Here is an 18162-nt window from a genome sequence, read left to right on the forward strand (position 1 = left end):
GTATATATATATATATATATATATTATATATATATACAGGTCCTTCTCAAAAAAATTAGCATATTGTGATAAAAGTTCATTATTTTCCATAATGTAATGATAAAATTAAACTTTCATATATTTTAGATTCATTGCACACCAACTGAAATATTTCAGGTCTTTTATTGTTTTAATGCTGATGATTTTGGCATACAGCTCATGAAAACCCAAAAATTCCTATCTCAAAAAAATTAGCATATTTCATCCGACCAATAAAAGAAAAGTGTTTTTAATACAAAAAAAGTCAACCTTCAAATAATTATGTTCAGTTATGCACTCAATACTTGGTCGGGAATCCTTTTGCAGAAATGACTGCTTCAATGCGGCGTGGCATGGAGGCAATCAGCCTGTGGCACTGCTGAGGTGTTATGGAGGCCCAGGATGCTCGATAGCGGCCTTAAGCTCCATCCAGAGTGTTGGGTCTTGCGTCTCTCAACTTTCTCTTCACAATATCCCACAGATTCTCTATGGGGTTCCGGTCAGGAGAGTTGGCAGGCCAATTGAGCACAGTAATACCATGGTCAGTAAACCATTACCAGTGGTTTTGGCACTGTGAGCAGGTGACAGGTCGTGCTGAAAAAATGAAATCTTCATCTCCATAAAGCTTTTCAGCAGATGGAAGCATGAAGTGCTCCAAAATCTCCTGATAGCTAGCTGCATTGACCCTGCCCTTGATAAAACACAGAGGACCAACACCAGCAGCTGACATGGCACCCCCAGACCATCACTGACTGTGGGTACTTGACACTGGACTTCAGGCATTTTGGCATTTCCTTCTCCCCAGTCTTCCTCCAGACTCTGGCACCTTGATTTCCGAATGACATGCAAAATTTGCTTTCATCCGAAAAAAGTACTTTGGACCACTGAGCAACAGTCCAGTGCTGCTTCTCTGTAGCCCAGGTCAGGCGCTTCTGCCGCTGTTTCTGGTTCAAAACGCACACGCCTGTGCACGGTGGCTCTGGATGTTTCTACTCCAGACTCAGTCCACTGCTTCCGCAGGTCCCCCAAAGGTCTGGAATCGGTCCTTCTCCACAATCTTCCTCAGGGTCCGGTCACCTCTTCTCGTTGTGCAGCGTCTTTTGCCACACTTTTTCCTTCCCACAGACTTCCCACTGAGGTGCAATGATACACCACTCTACAACAGTCAGGTCGGCAGTCTTACCCATGATTGCGGTTTTGAGTAATGAACCTGAGGGTGTCAATGATGGCCTTCTGGACAGCAGTCAGGTCGGCAGTCTTACCCATGATTGCGGTTTTGAGTAATGAACCAGGCTGAGAGTTTTTAATAAAAGCCTCAGGAATCTTTTGCAGGTGTTTAGAGTTAATTAGTGATTCAGATGATTAGGTTAATAGCTCGTTTAGAGAACCTGTTCATGATATGCTAATTTTTTGAGATAGGAATTTTGGGGTTTTCATGAGCTGTATGCCAAAATCATCAGTGTTAAAAACACAATAAAAGCCCTTAAAATATTTCAGTTGGTGTGCAATGAATCTAAAATATATGAAAGTTTAATTTTTATCATTACATTATGGAAAAAAAATAACCTAATTTTTTGAGAAGGACCTGTATATATATATATGCTTTGACCAGGTATGAAACTAAATGGGCCATTTAGGAAAAGTAGTTGTTTTTGATTGTCCACCAGGGGGAGACTTTTTGGAGGAGAAGGGAGTAAGAACTCTTTTGTTTATGTTAGATTAGGTGATAGTAGGTCCACTCTAAGAATGTTTATATTGTACAATTATTTCTTCATAGTGGGAGGTATTTAACTAGGATATAAAGTTTATTCTTTTACAACTTTAAGTGAAGTACTGTTAGTAGCGTTTTATTATTATTATTTTTTTCTTCATAATTCATGTTCTTGAACTAGCACCACTTCAGATTTCAGTTAAAAGCATTTCAAATAAAGTTGAAATACGTTATGTGGTTTTGTTACATTGAAGTATGTTGTAATATTTGCCCACTTACAAAACAAGGAACTTCTTTTCCACAGTGAAACTGGGCGTGATTCTTAGTCAAGGTTTGTTCCTTGTTAGTTGACTTGTAAACACTTCTTGTAGCAATGCCAGGGAAATCCCTCCTTCCAAGACACAGAACAGGTTTCTAATTAAATATGTGAGTGTTTGTTTAATGACTATATATTTATTGCATCGTGTTTTTTGTTTTTTTTTCTGAGTGTGCATAGTACAGATTTTGAGTAAAGACAGTGTTTGAGTTAAAGGGTTAGTTCACCCAAAAATGAAAATTATGTCATTAATGACTCATTAATGACCCTCATGTCGTTCCAAACCCGTAAGACATCAACCATTCATCTTCAGAACACAGTTTAAGATATTTTAGATGTAGTCCGAGAGCTTTCTGATCCTCCATTGAGAATGTATGTACGGTATACTGTCCATGTCCAGAAATGTAATACAAACATTATCAAAGTAGTCCATGTGACATCAGAGGGTCCGTTAGAATTTGTTGAAGCATCAAAAATACATTTTGGTCCAAAAATAACAAAACGCGACTGCTGTGACTGTTGACGTACGACGCTGCTGACGTGTTTTCTGGTGCGCCCAATAACAAAGAAAACACGTCAGCAGCATCGTACATCAGCGGCGTCACTGCAGTGTTGTGAACGTGCTCACAACAGACCCGGAAGAGAAAAAAATGCTGAATAAAGTCGTAATTTTTGTTATTTTTGGACCAAAATGTATTTCCGATGCTTCAACAAATTCTAACGGACCCTCTGATGTCACATGGACTACTTTGATGATGTTTTTATTGCCTTTCTGGACGTGGACAGTATACCGTACATACATTTTCAATGGAGGGACTGAAAGCTCTCGGACTAAATCTAAAAATTTCTTATACTGTGTTCCGAAGATGAACAGAGGTCTTACGGGTTTGGAACGACATGAGGGTGATTCATTAATGACATAATTTTAATATTTGGGTGAACTAACCCTTTAAAGGGTACTATGACTGCTTGTTCTTTCCTGAAATAAAACAACTATGGATGTCATTTATTCTTGGAAATTCACATGAAGTCCATTCATCATTCTGATGTGCAATATCTTTTATGAGAAGAGAGGGCCTTCACATAAAATGTCTCCTCCTCTGAAATCACTGTGTCAATAGTGTTGCATCGTAAGGATGTGCACTTCCTCTAAATCACTTTTTTTTTCTACACAGAATATAAACACAAAATTCACATGTAAAGTTTCAGGATGTGCTGTGCATTAAACGTATAGGCCTTGCACATATAACAAGCCTGTTGTTTACAGTCACATGGCAGAAATGTATTTCCAAAAACTTGTTAGGCTGGTTATGGCATCAGGCTTGTTTGAGGATCAAAGTTCTATTGTTGTTTTTACACTATTACTTAGTACATCTGATAATGGAGTTCTCTGCTATCTAAGCCAATACTGTATATCAGATAAACAACAAATATAGACTTAATTGTTCACTTAAGCCCACACGTTTTTCACTGTAATGGGAAGTGTGTATGAAGAAAGACATTTTTTCTTCCTCATAGAATTATTTGAATAAGACCCATAAAAATGACTGCACTTATTTATGTCTTTTATTATTCTTTACTTGTATGAATGTCTTGGTTGTCCGTTTTATTTTAATATTTAATGTGTTTTTATTTTAGTTTTAATAATTTTTGTACTTCAACTTAAAAATGAAGTTCATTGCCAAGGCAACATATTTTATTTATAAAATTTTAACATTTTTCCATCTAATAAATCAATTAATTAACCTAATCTGTGAAATAAATTAGATGGGTGTGCAAAAAATAATAAGTGTTACATTCAATTTGATGAACAAGGGGTCTAAATAATGTCTTGGCAGTATATATTACCTCTTCACACAAGACTCTAGTGACAAGAAATTAGGTCAAAACATTTTATTTTGTATCTACATGTCTTGAGTATTTGTCTTAGTTTGTGCCAGTCAAGAACAAACAACGTCAAAAAATACTAAAATATTAAGAATCAAAAACAGAAATTTAATTTCCCCTTTTTAAACAGGAAAGACAAGCTCACGACACTATAAAAGGGCTGTCTCCAACAACCTGCCCAGAGAAAGAAGTGATCTAGAAGTGATCTAGTGCCGAACACAGAGGAATATTTTTATACGATTTTTATTGGAGCTCGAAGGACAAAAGAACTGCGAACAGATACAGAGTCTGTTTACCCAGCGATAATTCACTGCTTTTCACAGCAATCAGGTATTGCTAAATTAATATTTAAGATGTTTAAACATTTATTTTGTGTGTGTATTGCATAATTTTGTTAATTAGAGTCAACAGGGCTTAAAGTTCTTCGAAAGTACTGATAAGAATCAATAACTTAACCTACATGTTGGATAAATTCATCCAAGGGTTACAAGTCCATCGAAATCAAATTGACCATTTCATTGTTTTTACATTTTACAGGCAGTACCAAAATGGAAGAACAACTGATCTTTACTATTCAGAACCGTGAGCGAATCCAGGCAGTGGAGAGCACCTTCGGCCGAACCGGAAAGATGCTTCTCAAACCGGGGCGTATTCTGGTGGGAGAGGGCTGCTTGTCAAAGCTGTGCAGACGTGGACCCAAACCCAAAGCGTTCTTCCTCTTCAATGACATTTTGGTCTATGGTAGCATCATGGTGCCTGGTCGCTGGAACAATAATCAGAAGATCATTCCTTTGGAGGATGTGCAGCAGGAAGATCTGGAAGACGGAATGGCCATGCCCAACCAATGGCTCATCCGCACGCCACGCAAGTCTTTCTACGTGTCGGCAGCCTCACCTGAGGAAAAGAATGCGTGGATGGGACGCATTGAGCAGTACAAGTCCCTCCTAGTGCAAGCTAAGGGCCTCCCCTCTGACAATTCTGCAGAGAACTTCGCTGCCACCTGGATCCCTGACATGGCATCAGCCATCTGCATGCGCTGCTCGAAGCGATTTAACGTTGCCAATCGGAGGCACCACTGCCGGAAATGCGGTTATATAGTATGTAGAGCTTGCTCAAAGAGCCGTGCCTTGATACCAAACATCTCTTCCAGACCGGTGAGAATTTGCCAGGCCTGTGTGAGCAGCGTTCATGAGGGTAAAGAGCAAGGAATGCAGAGAGCTAAGGGTAAGCACTGGAAGAAGAACTCCGTAGAGGACACGCCAACGCTACGTGAGTATGAGACGTCCAGTGATGACGAGTCCTGTGAGCAGGGGTACCAGGTGCCCACCAAGTGGTTCAAGAGCACAGAGGATGAGGATTACTCCCCATACTGCGACATAAAGCCTGAGCACAGGAATCCTCCCGTCAGTGGACTCTGAACCTGACAGATGTGATGAAGTACTATCATGAACTATGCTGAAACACAACAAACTATGGCACAAACCCAAAAAACATAACAACACACAAAAAAAACAAAAACAAATAGAAAGAGATGAATAGCAGTAATTAAAAAGTATTTTGCACTAAAGTATTTGAGTCACTTCTATGACTTCTGTTTTGCACATGTATTTGTATGTATGTATTTATGTTTTATATATATATATATATTTTATAACTTTATTGTATAACAAATGTTTATATTATAGCTTGTATAGTATTAAGGGAACAATGTGACTTTTGCAATCAGTACAATAAATAAGCATTATCATAAAATACTTTGGTGACTGTATTAAACACACACACACACATCATATTTTGTGAGTGTACATGTTTATTTATAAACCAAATAAATAATTAAAACATTCCTAAATGCTATAGTGTGGATTATATTAAATTCAGTATCTTCAACAGAAGTATTCTCACTTCTAACTGCAGGCCTATGGAGTTTAATTTATCAAAGTTAATAAAGTAGACAGTATTACTCAAGATTGCAATAAACATACAAACATTACATCCTTTGTCAGGACATAATTTCAGTATTTTAATCCAGTTTTTTCAATAACTAAATTTTAATTCAACTTAATCATAAAGCTTTATATATATATTCTAAAAAAAATCTATTTATTCTAAATAAATAATAATAATAATAAAAAAAAGTATACATTGATATTATACTCTATATATTATAGCATGTTACCCTGGCATTAAATTACAAAATAGACAAAATAGACATTATCTAAATTGTTATTAATGGAAATAAATTGATAAATCATTGATAATTAGTGGTCCATCAAACCAAGTGACACACATGACTGATCATGTATCTTTAATAAATCCCATCATTTACATGGTTTTGACAGTGACTTTGGATAAGAAGAGGAAAAACTCAGTTTTGAGTTTGTTTGGTTTAAACAAGTTATAATTTAAAAGTTATTTAACATGTATTACAAAGTGCTTGAACATTTTTTGAAAATTCTTTTTTTATTTTTTTTTTTACAGATTTAAAAAGTAAGGAAATATTGTGCACTTTAAAAGAAGTTGAAATATAACAAATGACAGAGTAAATCACATTTACAAGTGGAACTCTTAATGCGATATGAAACATGGTGGAAACACTATTGTAATGTATCTAATGTAATATATCTATACATTATATATCTATATAGATCAGTGAGAGGAATGCAAGAAGGGTGTTAATCACTCAACTTTCTGCTTCACATTTGGTTGTGATAACATATAGATGACCAGATGAGTAATAGAAATAAAAAAAAATCCATTATTTTGACTCTAGATTTAGTTATTTGGGTTTAATCTTCGTAATATAATTCTTTTGTTTAGGTTACTTCATTATTATGTTTCTGATATCAGTCTGCAACTTCAGTGTCATTTCACAGGTGCACATGAATTTCAGAATAAAACCATTCTTAAAAGAAGGATACGTTTCTAAATAGACCTAAGAACACCAACAGAACCATATTGTTTTAGAGTGTACTAAAAGCATGGTTGAACAAGTCAAATGAACTGTGTGGCTTACAAAACAAAAATAACATTTACATCTTTTAAACAATTACTTCGTTTCAGGCAATTACTCTGAAAGTAATCAGAGAAAGCATCAGTTCAGAATAATTTTACCAAGGCAAGAGAGCTGAAGAGTAAAACACTCCCATGAGAGTTGAAATATGCACATATAGGCTGAAATGGTTTTTCACTCTTATGAGAACTGTATACAATGCATATGGTATTAGGAAGAAAGTCAACAACTCTTACATTTTTTTTTTCTCTTTTGCAACATAATTTCTATGATGGAATTTTGGCACACTGTGTAAAAATGTATCTACAGTAACCAACAAAACCAGTTCAGCAGCTGAGTTCAACTTTCACATGCTTAACTTGTTCCTATTATTAGACAGAAGAAAATAGCTCAGGAAACCCACACATTGTGTTGAAACACAACCCACTTGATCAGAGAACCATTACCAAAGAAAACTGTCAGCAAAATTCTATGAGTCCACTGCAATGTGGTAAAGAAACTCCAGCGCATCCAGTCTGAGAGCTTCATTCTGGGAATCAAGTGAAGCAAAGTTAATTCTAAAGTTCAAAGATTACTTTGAAAGAGTAAATACACAATTAACGTGACTACAAATGCACAAGATAGAATACATTATATTATGAACTACATAGAAATTGCAAAACTTTTTTTTTTTTTTTTACATTGAAAAAAGGAATAGGCATAGTTGAACAAAATATATAAAAAATATATAATTTACCCTTGTGTTGTTACAAACCTGAATGACTTGTTTTGTCTTCTGTAGAACACAAAAGAAGATATTTTGAGGAATTTTGTAACCAAACTGTCTCGGTGGCCACTGACTTTCAAACAAACAAACAAACAAACAAACAAACAGACACACACAAAATACAAAGACATTTCTATAAATATTTTTTTAATGTTCCACAGAAAAGAAAAAAACAAGAGAGAGAGAAAGTAATTTGGGTTTGAAATGACATGAAGGTGGGTAAAACAATGACAGATGTTTTTTTTGTTTTGTTTTTTGTTTTTTGGTGAACTATTTTTTAAAGTCATCGAGTGCATGCAAATCATAAATGTATTTACATACTTCTCACACTTCCATCTTTACCACTATAAATCATACAAAGCACTAAACATCCTAACAATCAGAAAAACAGCAAAATACATACACATCTTGATATGAGGAAGCTGTTATGTTTTTCTTGGCAAACAACCAACCTTGACAGCACTCTTGAAGTACAACTAAGTCATAATTCACTGCCCTCTACTTTTGACTGTTTGAAGTATTTCATTTGATAAATTGGTGTTTGTACCTATATTTGTAGTGTGTATTTTTAGTGTGTGAGTGTTATAACCTCAGAGAGGCTATTCTAAGAGTAAGTTTTCTGCTTTCAAGCAAACCACATGAACTGCACTGTACTGTGAACCATGTGACAGAGCACAGTACAGAAATAGTGCAGCACTGTGGTTTAATGGCCAGCCGCTTCTCATTTCGAAGAAGTGTATTAAAAAAAATGACAAAACCAAACATGTCATAAATGAGACTGATACTTTCATTCAGCAATGATGCAATAAATAAAGGAAAAGACATTCAAAATGTTGCATAAAAAATACTGTTTCAAATAAACGCTGTTCTTTTGAGTTTTCTATCCAAAGAAACCTGATTTTTTTTTCTCACAAAAATATTAAGCAGCACAACATCAACATTGATGAAAAGAAATGTTTTTTGAGCACCAAATGGAGTAATGACTGCTTGAATAAATTACACTTATTAAATACACAATATTAAATAACTGCAGCACTGATGAGCATAACAGACTTTTTGGAGTGAAAAAAAAAAATGAATAAATAACAACCTTACCAATCCTAATGTTTTGAACAGTAGTGCATATAAGGTACTAGGTAAACATAAATACAATAATGTGGTAATGTGTAATGTGTTAATGGGTTATTCCTGCAGTTATGAACTAATGTGGTGTTAATCATGTTGCAATTACAATTAGAGTTATACAGTATTTTATCTTGCACAGTGTGTAGCCCCCAAATAACACTAAGCTTTCAGAATTTATGTTAAAATAGTTTTGTATTTATTATTGAATCAAAATAAAGTAATTTAAGTCGCTGTTATAGTGATTAGTGTTATTTTAGGTAGATCCTGCTTTGAGCTTAGTCCCTTAGCTTAATTCTCTACCAATACAAATATATTTCATATGAATAGATTATTGCATACAGTCTGGAATACACTACATGACTTTTGCCCGACTTCCCCCCGACAGTTTGAACAAGTCAGTGCTAGTTGACAAAATCAGAGCCAGTCTGCAAATTTGAGCTGACAGATTCCACAGACTTACAGATTCTGATTTTTTTTTTTTTTTAGTTTAAGTCTCTGATTCGATTTAGTCAGAGGATAGCAAACATGTTCGATATTTTGAGCCGATTTTAGAACAAATATCATTTTCATTTGTCACGCATCTCCTAGCAAGTTTGTTGTGATTGGAACCACTTGAAGTCTTAAGATCCTCAGTTGTTTAGTGTATAATGGCAGTTTTCCTTGGCAGCTATTTACAAAGTTGGTAAGTGATGCCTAATGTTTTAAAATCTATTCAGACTTTGAGTTGTGTAGTGTATTCCAATCCAGTCTTAAAGAACAACACAAATTCAACGATGATTCTAGTTCAGGTGATAACTTCCCAACTATATCATATAACATTTACATTACATTTAATCATTTAGCAGACACTTTTATCCAAAGCGACTTACAAATGAGAACAATAGAAGCAATCAGATCAACAAGAGAACAACAACGGTATACAAGTGCTATGACATGTCTCAGTTAGTCTAGTACAGATGCACGTTTTTTTTTTTTTTTTTTAAGAATATGATAGACAAGAAAAGAAAAGGTAAGTACAAGTATTAGTTGGTTAAGTGCAGGCGAAAAAGATGAGTCTTTTTCTTGCATATCTGAACGTTAACTATTACTCAAACTCATTAAATTTATCAAACCTGTATGAAATTATTTCTTTGAGATTTATTTTATTATTATTATTATTATTATTATTATTATTATTATTATTATTTATCCATATAACTTACTTATTATTAGTATATTATTATTATAATATTAGTTCCTCATATAATAGAACGTCACATGTAGTGCCGATAGCGGTAAATGATGTAGCCTAGAAAGGTTCCATGGACGTAAAAACTTCCTCATAGCCTAGAAAGGTTCCATGGACGTTAAAGGTTCTTCATGGGACCATATATGCCAATAAAGAACCTTTTTGTGTTTGCTTAGATGTTATTACAAAAAAAGTCAACATACTGGCTTGGCTTCAGAGAACAAGCCATACAATTGTTTATAGATGATATTATAGCACCACTCTGTGGTTAAGAAGTGAAGTGGGTCAGAGTTTGTAAATGACAAGAAATAAAACATAAGTGTACATACCAATAAATATACCGGGTGGACCTCCAAGTAGCCCCCCTAAAAAAGCCCCTCCCCCAGCAGCATTTACAGCCACTCTGATATCTTACAGCAGAGTGCCATTACATCATCTGTTTGACGGTGCACAGACCTTTGGAGGGGCAGGAGAGAAATAGCAGCCCAGGGTCTGAGGGGATTGTGGTTGTAGGGATTCCTCCTCACACAAAATATTGGTTCTGGGCCACTTGGGCTGGACAGTAAGGCTACAGCCGTAGAGGTAGGGGCTGGGGCCATGGCCTCTGAGTCCCCAGACCCGCCATGTCCCCCCGAATGGGTTCCACTCAGGAGGCCACTGTCCCGTGTCTGTCCAGAAGGACCTCCAGAGCACACCAAATACCCCCCCCCCCACCCCTCACCCCATCCCCGTTGGATGTTGAATGGTGTGAATTTATTTATTTTTTGTATGTCATGCGTTTTGTTGAAAAAGGTCATTGAAGTTTGAAATTGTGCATGATTTGTTTTCTTTGTTTATTGTAACATGATTTGGTGGGAGTGTAATGACCTTCCCCTTTAACTCACTTTGTTTGTTAAAACAAGAAAAAAAAGAATAAAACAAATATTATTCCACGTTACTTCTTCTTGGGTACAGGTACAGCTCAGGAGAATGATTCAAGCTTTCAACTTTAGTATCTCTTTGGCAAGCAGAGCGAGGTTTGTTTGTTTTTCATGTATTTCTTTGTTATGATAGTTTAATTTTAATAATAAATGTATTGTTAATGCACTGAATGTTTGTTTTTGTGGCTGTTGAGTTTTATTTTTCTTTCATTCATGTTTGTTTGTTTTCTTTGTTTTACGGTGTCATGATGCTGTGGTGTTGTTGTGCTATGCAGTCAATTACTGGGTGAACACGGTGTTGTGATGCAAATTGCAAAATTTAAAAAAAGAGAGACAACAAATACTTCAGCAATTAAGTTTATTGCAGAATAAATCGAAGGCACCTGTCAAAACTCCTCCTTTGTTGGATGTTGAAGGGCTGCTACTTGTTTATAATAAAGAAAAATTTCATAAAAGCTGTTTCTTAAAACTGGTTTATTTGGAAACAAAACATGACAATAAGTCAGACTAAATGAAATAAAACTGGCTTATTTGGTAAACTTGTTTTATGAAACAGGCCCCAGGTGTAATTATAAGATGCTATTTTTTTCCATGCTTCACGTTGGCTCTGAGCTCTTTTTTGGCAAAAGAGTCTAAAACATCAAGTACTTGCTTATTTAGAGAAGGATTACTCATCACTAACTGAAGGAGTTTATGCACATTATCCCATGGCAGATTTTTCAGATTTTCCATGATCTGAGAGTACAGTTTCTTCCTCTGTTGAGGAGACATCTCCATTATGATCTGATGAAGAGGACGGAATTGGCCTCTAGTCATCCACCATCCCACAGCACTTCCCAAAGTACCACCTGCATATGACAACAGAAGATCAAGTAGGACAAAGAAGCAAACTGCTAAAGAAGCACTTGTTTCACTAAATATAATGTCCACAATTATTAATTTATACAATAAGTGGTTTTCTTCACTTGAAATTTAAAGTTGATCATATAAAGTTAGCAAGTTGCCTAAACATTGGCTTTACTGATGAATTTCCCATATGTTCTATATAGTTCAATCAAATGTAATATTTAAACAACACTTTAAAAATGAAGGTTCCAAAGAAGTGTTTTATTTATTTCACTTTCAGTTAATATTTCTTAAAAGAACTACAATTTTTCCATAGTGTGTAGTACATTTTAAAAATTTCAACAACCTTTTTCCACTAGCCTATAAAGACCCTTTTGTGCAATGTAAAGGTTCCATGGATGTAAAAAGTTCTTCCTTTTAGTGTTTGCTTAGAGGTTATTACAAAAAAAGTCAACATACTGGCTTGGCTTCAGAGAACAAGCCATACAATTTTTATTTTTTTGTTTTTATTTTTTAAATATTATATCATAGCACCATTCTGTGGTTAAGAAGTGATTTCGGATTTGTAAGTGAAAAGAAATAAAACGTGTACATACCAATAAATATACCGGGTGGACCTCCAAGTAGCCCCCCTATAAAAGCTCCTCCCCCAGCAGCAGCAGCTCCTCTTTTAGATTTTTTTACAGCCACTTCAATCTGACTATTCTTTGCTATCTCACAGCAGAAATTGATTACATCATCCATTTGAGGGAGCATAGACCATTGGAAGGACAGAGGAGAAATAGCGGCCTTGGTTCTGGGGGGGGCGTTGCGGTAAGGTTTCTTATCTTGCAGATATATTATATCAGGGTCTTCAGGGCTGTACAAAGAAGTCTCTTTAAAGTCAATGTTCCCCAGACCCCTCTTGTGACTGTCTCTGGACTGCATTGTGTTGTGTGTTCAAACACTGCCTGAGGAGGAGGAACATGAATCAAAGAACTGCCTATTCTTAAATGTAAGATTTAACACTGCACAGAATCATATGGTTTCTATCAAACAAACAGCCTTTAACTACAACAAACTAAAGAAAGTAAAAGCTGAACAAATTGAAGCTAAACAAGTCAGGCTACATAAAATATGTAAATTTAGCTTTTGGCAATATTTAGTTTTAGTTTGTAAACTACATTACAGCTTTAATATAACTCAGACTTTAGCCTACAGTACCTCTTACTTTAGTTGATGTTTCTTCTGGTTTGAGAAATCTGCAAGAAGCAGCAAGTATTTCATTGTGCAGCCTGGACAATGGGGCGGGGCAAAACATGTCACTCCGCCCACCCCCAATTCGATTGGTTTATAAAACAGCAAAAAGCTTTGCAAAGCACCGAAACTTTGCCCTCTATATCATATATATATATATATATATATATAAATTTTTTTTTTTTTTTTTTTTTTTTTTTTTTTTTTTTTTTTTTTTTTTTTTACTTGAAGCTTTTCAAGATGTTGCACACTTATGATATCTTGTGGTCAAAGGTGGAAATGTAATAAACCAATTTTTGCTAAGAAAACCATATAAAGCAATACAAAATACAAATGTCATTGTACTTATTCAAAGTATGAATAAATGAGTCTTTGAATAAATTAAAGGGTTGGTTCACCCAAAAAGAAATGAAAATTAGGCTGCGTTTTACTACATGCGATGAATCGACGTAGAGACAAGAGGAAAAAGTCTGTGTCAGCTTGAGAGAGAAGGTCGATGTACACTGCCCTTGTGGTCAAACATTTATAAATTATACCCCAGCGTTTCTCGTTCCGGTGCCCAATTTTGATGGTAAATGGCCAAAGCAGTCCATGCCTGTGGAGTAAAAGGCTGGCTGGAAGGGGTAAGTCAGCCATTTTAGGTATATTGGGCTTGACACTCCACCTTTGACACTCAGTAAACTGATGCTGAATTGAACAAACTGCTTGATGACCTCTCAAGATCCAGAAGCATCTTCCAGATGGACTGGATCTTGGACAATTGGGTGAAGAATGTCAGGGCGGAGTAGGTGACATCTTCGGAGTCCACCCACTCTAATCAGCTGCTTGTCAGAATCAAATTCAGGAGTTAATGTCTTCAGACAACTGTTTGAGGAGATGGGTTTCCCTTCTTGAAGCTGAGCATATTCTTCAGGAAAACTCTCCATTTGAGACTGCTGAATGATTCTGGATGACAGTGTCTGTGGGACTGGCTGCCCCATGAAGGGATCTGGCTGTTGCATCTACAAGATCTTGAAAGTTGTCATGTTGAGATGCATTGACTGAATGCTGGCCACCCTGACTTATTAGAAGATGGAAGGATACTGGTTAAGTTGTAACTATGAGAACTTACAAAGCGGGTTAGTAGTAGAAGTATCTGGGGTGATCACAAAGTAAAACAGGTAGGGCTCAGATGGTTACAGTTTTGTAAATCTAGGTTCTAGAAGTAAAAAAAAAAAAAAAAAGAAAAAAAAAGATACAAGTAAAGTTTAAGACATTCAAAAATTACAGTACAAATATTTGTCAAAGTGTCAATAAAGTCATCCACACTGTTTATTTTAAAATATTGAATACAATTAAGGTAGCAACATACATTTTAGGGGTTGTAGGGTGTGAAATGTCCTCTTAGATCTGCAGGAAAATATAAAAAATAAAGATAAGACATACAGTGGTTACAGGTGTACTGCATCCACAAGAAATTATTTGAAATTGTAAATAAAGTGTAGAGTACAGAGATTATGGAGTCAAACACTACTCTACTGCTGGGTATAACATCCTAAAATAAAATACCTCACCTCCAGTCTACTGAGGCCTGTGTGATGAGACTGCTGTTCAGAGAAAGCAGTTGCCACAAACACTTGTCCTAAATATGAAAAATAATTATTCAGTTAAAGGCAAGGTCCACCAGTGTTGTGGCTTGTAGATAACATTCATTTCTTAATATTCACATTCTTTACAAGGATTACTGAGAGAGAGAGAGAGAGAGAGAAGTAAGTAAGTAAGTAAGTAAGTCAATTAACAAATAAATAAAAAAAAAAGAAAAGAAAGAGAAAATGAAAGAAAAGGCACTGTATTGCTACTGGGCTAGGGCCTTCTCTCTGTCTGTTTCTCTCTGTTCGTCTCTGTCAGAAGAAAGAAAGAAAGAAAGAAAGAAAGAAAGAAAGAAAGAAAGAAAGAAAGAAAGAAAGAAAGAAAGTAAGTTCCTGTGGCTCAGTGATAGAGCATTGCATTTGCAGTGCAAAAGGTTGTGGGGTCGATTCCCAGGGAACACGTGTTAGGTAAAAACAAAAAAAATTTAGCCTGAATGCACTGTAAGTTGCTTTGGATAAAAGTGTCTGCTAAATGCATAAATGTGAAAGAAAGAAAGGGCATTTCTATACATACCTATTTGAGGTCTCAGTCATAAAACCCATTCAAAAACAGCATTTCCTCTGTATCACTGTAATATGCTCCAACACAGCAAATAAATAATTACTGCAAGACAAAAAGCTAATTAAGTTTAAACCTTAAAGGTACAGTCACAAAATGGTGGTGACAAGGAGTTAGTCAGTTAAAATTAGTAGTACACAGAAAGATACATTCACACACAATTATTTTTTAAACTTACCTTATTATTATTGTGTAGACGTAATCAGTCTTTGTCCAGTGGTAAAAATGCAAGCAGTCGCTCTCCTTCTTCCCATTTTCCAGTGTTGTCAACTTCATTCAAGGGAAAATAGCTAAAGCCAGTTTGAAAAGTCGCTAAATGTCGCTAGATGATGTCACGCGCCAATTAGCATATTCATGACATCATTGTCGTATTGCCTTTTACATTTGTTTGTCTCTCTGTGCTCATACTGTATTTTAATGTCGCAAAATTCTCTATAAAACTGTTTTCATTTATATATTTTACTGTTTCTGTTGTCAGACAATGGGATGAATATGAAATAGTGACTGAAATGTGGTCCTTTAAGACTACCCAGCCCTCCCTTTCAAGATGTTAATCTGTACAAAAATCCTGATTTATAATTGAGTCATCGTCTGATAAAATCAAATACACATAAGACATGAAAAAGGCTGTACCTGCCACATGCAAAAATACTACAGTAATTTATAGTAAATACTACAGTGTTTTTGAACCATACTATAGTAAAGCGTATTATACTATATATTGCAGTATTTACAAAACTTTAATGAATGCTATAGCATACTGTAGTATTAACTATAGAGAACTGGTAAACTGTAATAAATACTGTAGTATACGTTAGCTTTTAATTTGTTAAAGTAATTTTTTTATATTACTATAGTTGTTATATTACCACAACAAATTAATTCAAGTACTTTACTATAGTATCGTTAAAAAACACAACAATATTTACTATAAATTACTATAGTATTTTTTCATGTGGGCTGTGCTGTGATTTCTGCTATATTTGCATGTAAAATGACTAAGGTTTGTCCATTAGACAAAAAACATTTTACATTTACATATCACTCTGAATTTAAACCAGGGCAGGATCAGCCAGCGGCGGCTTCCGGCATGCGCAATTCATTTGGTCTGGACACGGAGGGGTGAACATCTGCTCTGACTGCAGCTGGGAGTAACTGCTGCACGAGGACTGGGCTGCCAGCGAGTGCTTTGGGACGGGGATGGGGCCCACGGCAGCACCCGTTGCTCATTGAGAAGAGTAAGAATGATATGTGCTTTCACATCAAAGTCATCAAAAGTCTCCAAGAACAACAGAAAAAGTCTCTAGATTTGTCGCTAGTTACTTTTTGGAAAATGTGTCACTAGAAGGGTCTGAAAACTCGCTAAAAATAGTGAAAAAGTCGAAAAAAAGTCGCTAAGTAGGCAACACTGCCAGTTTCAGCAAATTCGGTGCATAAATGCAAATGTTGCTTGCACGCGCATGCGCTAACCTTCCTTATTTCTTCTTCTGTTGTTTTGTTGCACATTATCAACACATTGACACAGTGCCTCCCACTGGTGTCATCGGTTTTGTTGTGGCTACGTGAATATTTTAAGTAAGGCTTACTCATAGCAGTAAGTAAATTGTTTTACACGCTTAAAATTAGCTGTAACTTAAAAAATCCTAGTAAGTATAACAACTAAGTAAATGTAACTAATTGTATACATTTTCAGATACACCACATACATCGCTTTTTTTTTTTTATGTAAACCCATAAGTGCCAGTGTTGATTTCAACCCTGTATGTCCCATTCTTAATCTAGACAGCCACACCTCTTCTTACCTATTTCTTTCCTGACAATGTATCCTCCTTATCCTTTGAATGGGAGTACCTTTAACTATTGGTTGAGACTCATGAGGTCAGGAATGGGCCAATAACCACCCTTTTTTTTTCAATTGTGGAGTAAAACCCATTGTGCTGTGTGCTGGGAAGCACTTTTGAAATGGCTTTCTTTTTTCAACACACTTTGAACTTCCTCCACCAATACTTGCTCCAAAAGGGCATCCTTGACAATAGTCATTTGGACCCCTGAAAAAAGAGGTGAAACTACAGTCGATACCCATGAATTACCATGGACAAATCCTTCGGGGAAGTGAGGTGGGATTCTGACTGTTGACATGAAAGCTATGTTCTTGGACACCAGCAGGGCCACCACATCATGCCAGGCAGGCTGTTGCGGCCTTTGAGGTGTTCTAAACCTTTGCTTAAAGGCCAGGGGATTGCCGCAAGCCCTTTTAACAGTCTCCCTCAATGTAATGGAATGCTCAGGTCTGTCCAACATTTCCTGAAAATCTGGATGAAAGACATGACCAGGCATTACTGGTAATTTCATTTCATTGCTCATGGCAAAGAAGTCTGACGCCTGTTTCACACATATTCTGTCTGCAGTGCACATGCCGTTCATGTGCGTTATGTATGCAGTGCAGAAGCAGCATGGACTCATTGTGCTTTCACACAGGACGCGTTTGCAGTCCGCTACTGATCCGCGACTGTTTAGGCCACAAACACAACATTTATCCATTATTTTTATTTCAAATCCAAACGTTGTTCCTGAAAAAAGCTTTTTCAGCCTTGTGATACTCTTTTATCACAGTACAGAGAATTTACACATTTTACACATTTTTTTAGAGAATTTACACAGAGAGGCAACACATTTAATGAGAAATTTGTTCGACTAGCCCCCGTTTGAAAAGCTACCTTGGAACAATGACCGTAATTCCTCTGGCACAAACAAACAAACAACTTGGTGTGCACCCTGGCAGAGGCGTTACCCCTTATAAGGCAGAGGCGTTACCCCTTATACTGTAGAAACTATGATTTTCTGTGGCAAGGTGAACTCAGGAGACAATGGGCGTTCAGATTGGTCACAAACACGGGATAAATCACCAGGTT

At 36.0% G+C, this 18162-nt stretch overlaps 2 protein-coding genes across 2 annotated transcripts; one reads left to right on the plus strand and one right to left on the minus strand.

Annotated features, from left to right (window-relative positions):
* Positions 1–4113: 4113 nt before the first annotated feature.
* Positions 4114–5394, plus strand: plekhf1 (pleckstrin homology domain containing, family F (with FYVE domain) member 1). Its single transcript, XM_019092859.2, has 2 exons — positions 4114–4262; positions 4470–5394. The coding sequence occupies exon 2, from the start codon at positions 4481–4483 to the stop codon at positions 5348–5350; it is 870 nt and encodes a 289-aa protein (XP_018948404.1). The 5' UTR covers positions 4114–4262; positions 4470–4480; the 3' UTR covers positions 5351–5394.
* A 5961-nt stretch (positions 5395–11355) lies between these two features.
* On the minus strand, positions 11356–13073 carry LOC109054922 (protein C19orf12 homolog). Its single transcript, XM_042726875.1, has 3 exons — positions 13031–13073; positions 12424–12777; positions 11356–11829 (listed from the first exon to the last, which is right to left on the minus strand). Exons 2-3 carry the CDS (start codon positions 12752–12754, stop codon positions 11561–11563), a joined length of 600 nt encoding a protein of 199 aa, XP_042582809.1. The 5' UTR covers positions 12755–12777; positions 13031–13073; the 3' UTR covers positions 11356–11560.
* Positions 13074–18162: the final 5089 nt, after the last annotated feature.

The sequence above is a fragment of the Cyprinus carpio genome, chromosome B7 (genome assembly GCF_018340385.1).
Source record: "Cyprinus carpio isolate SPL01 chromosome B7, ASM1834038v1, whole genome shotgun sequence".
NCBI lineage: Eukaryota > Metazoa > Chordata > Actinopteri > Cypriniformes > Cyprinidae > Cyprinus > Cyprinus carpio.

Coding starts and splice junctions, on each gene's coding strand:
- plekhf1 (XM_019092859.2), top strand. CDS start 4,481: ATGGAAGAACAACTGATCTTTACTATTCAGAACCGTGAGCGAATCCAG.
- LOC109054922 (XM_042726875.1), bottom strand. CDS start 12,754: ATGCAGTCCAGAGACAGTCACAAGAGGGGTCTGGGGAACATTGACTTT. Junction 11,830..12,423: donor TCCACCCGGTATATTTATTG/GTATGTACACGT, acceptor TGTCATATGCAG/GTGGTACTTTGGGAAGTGCT.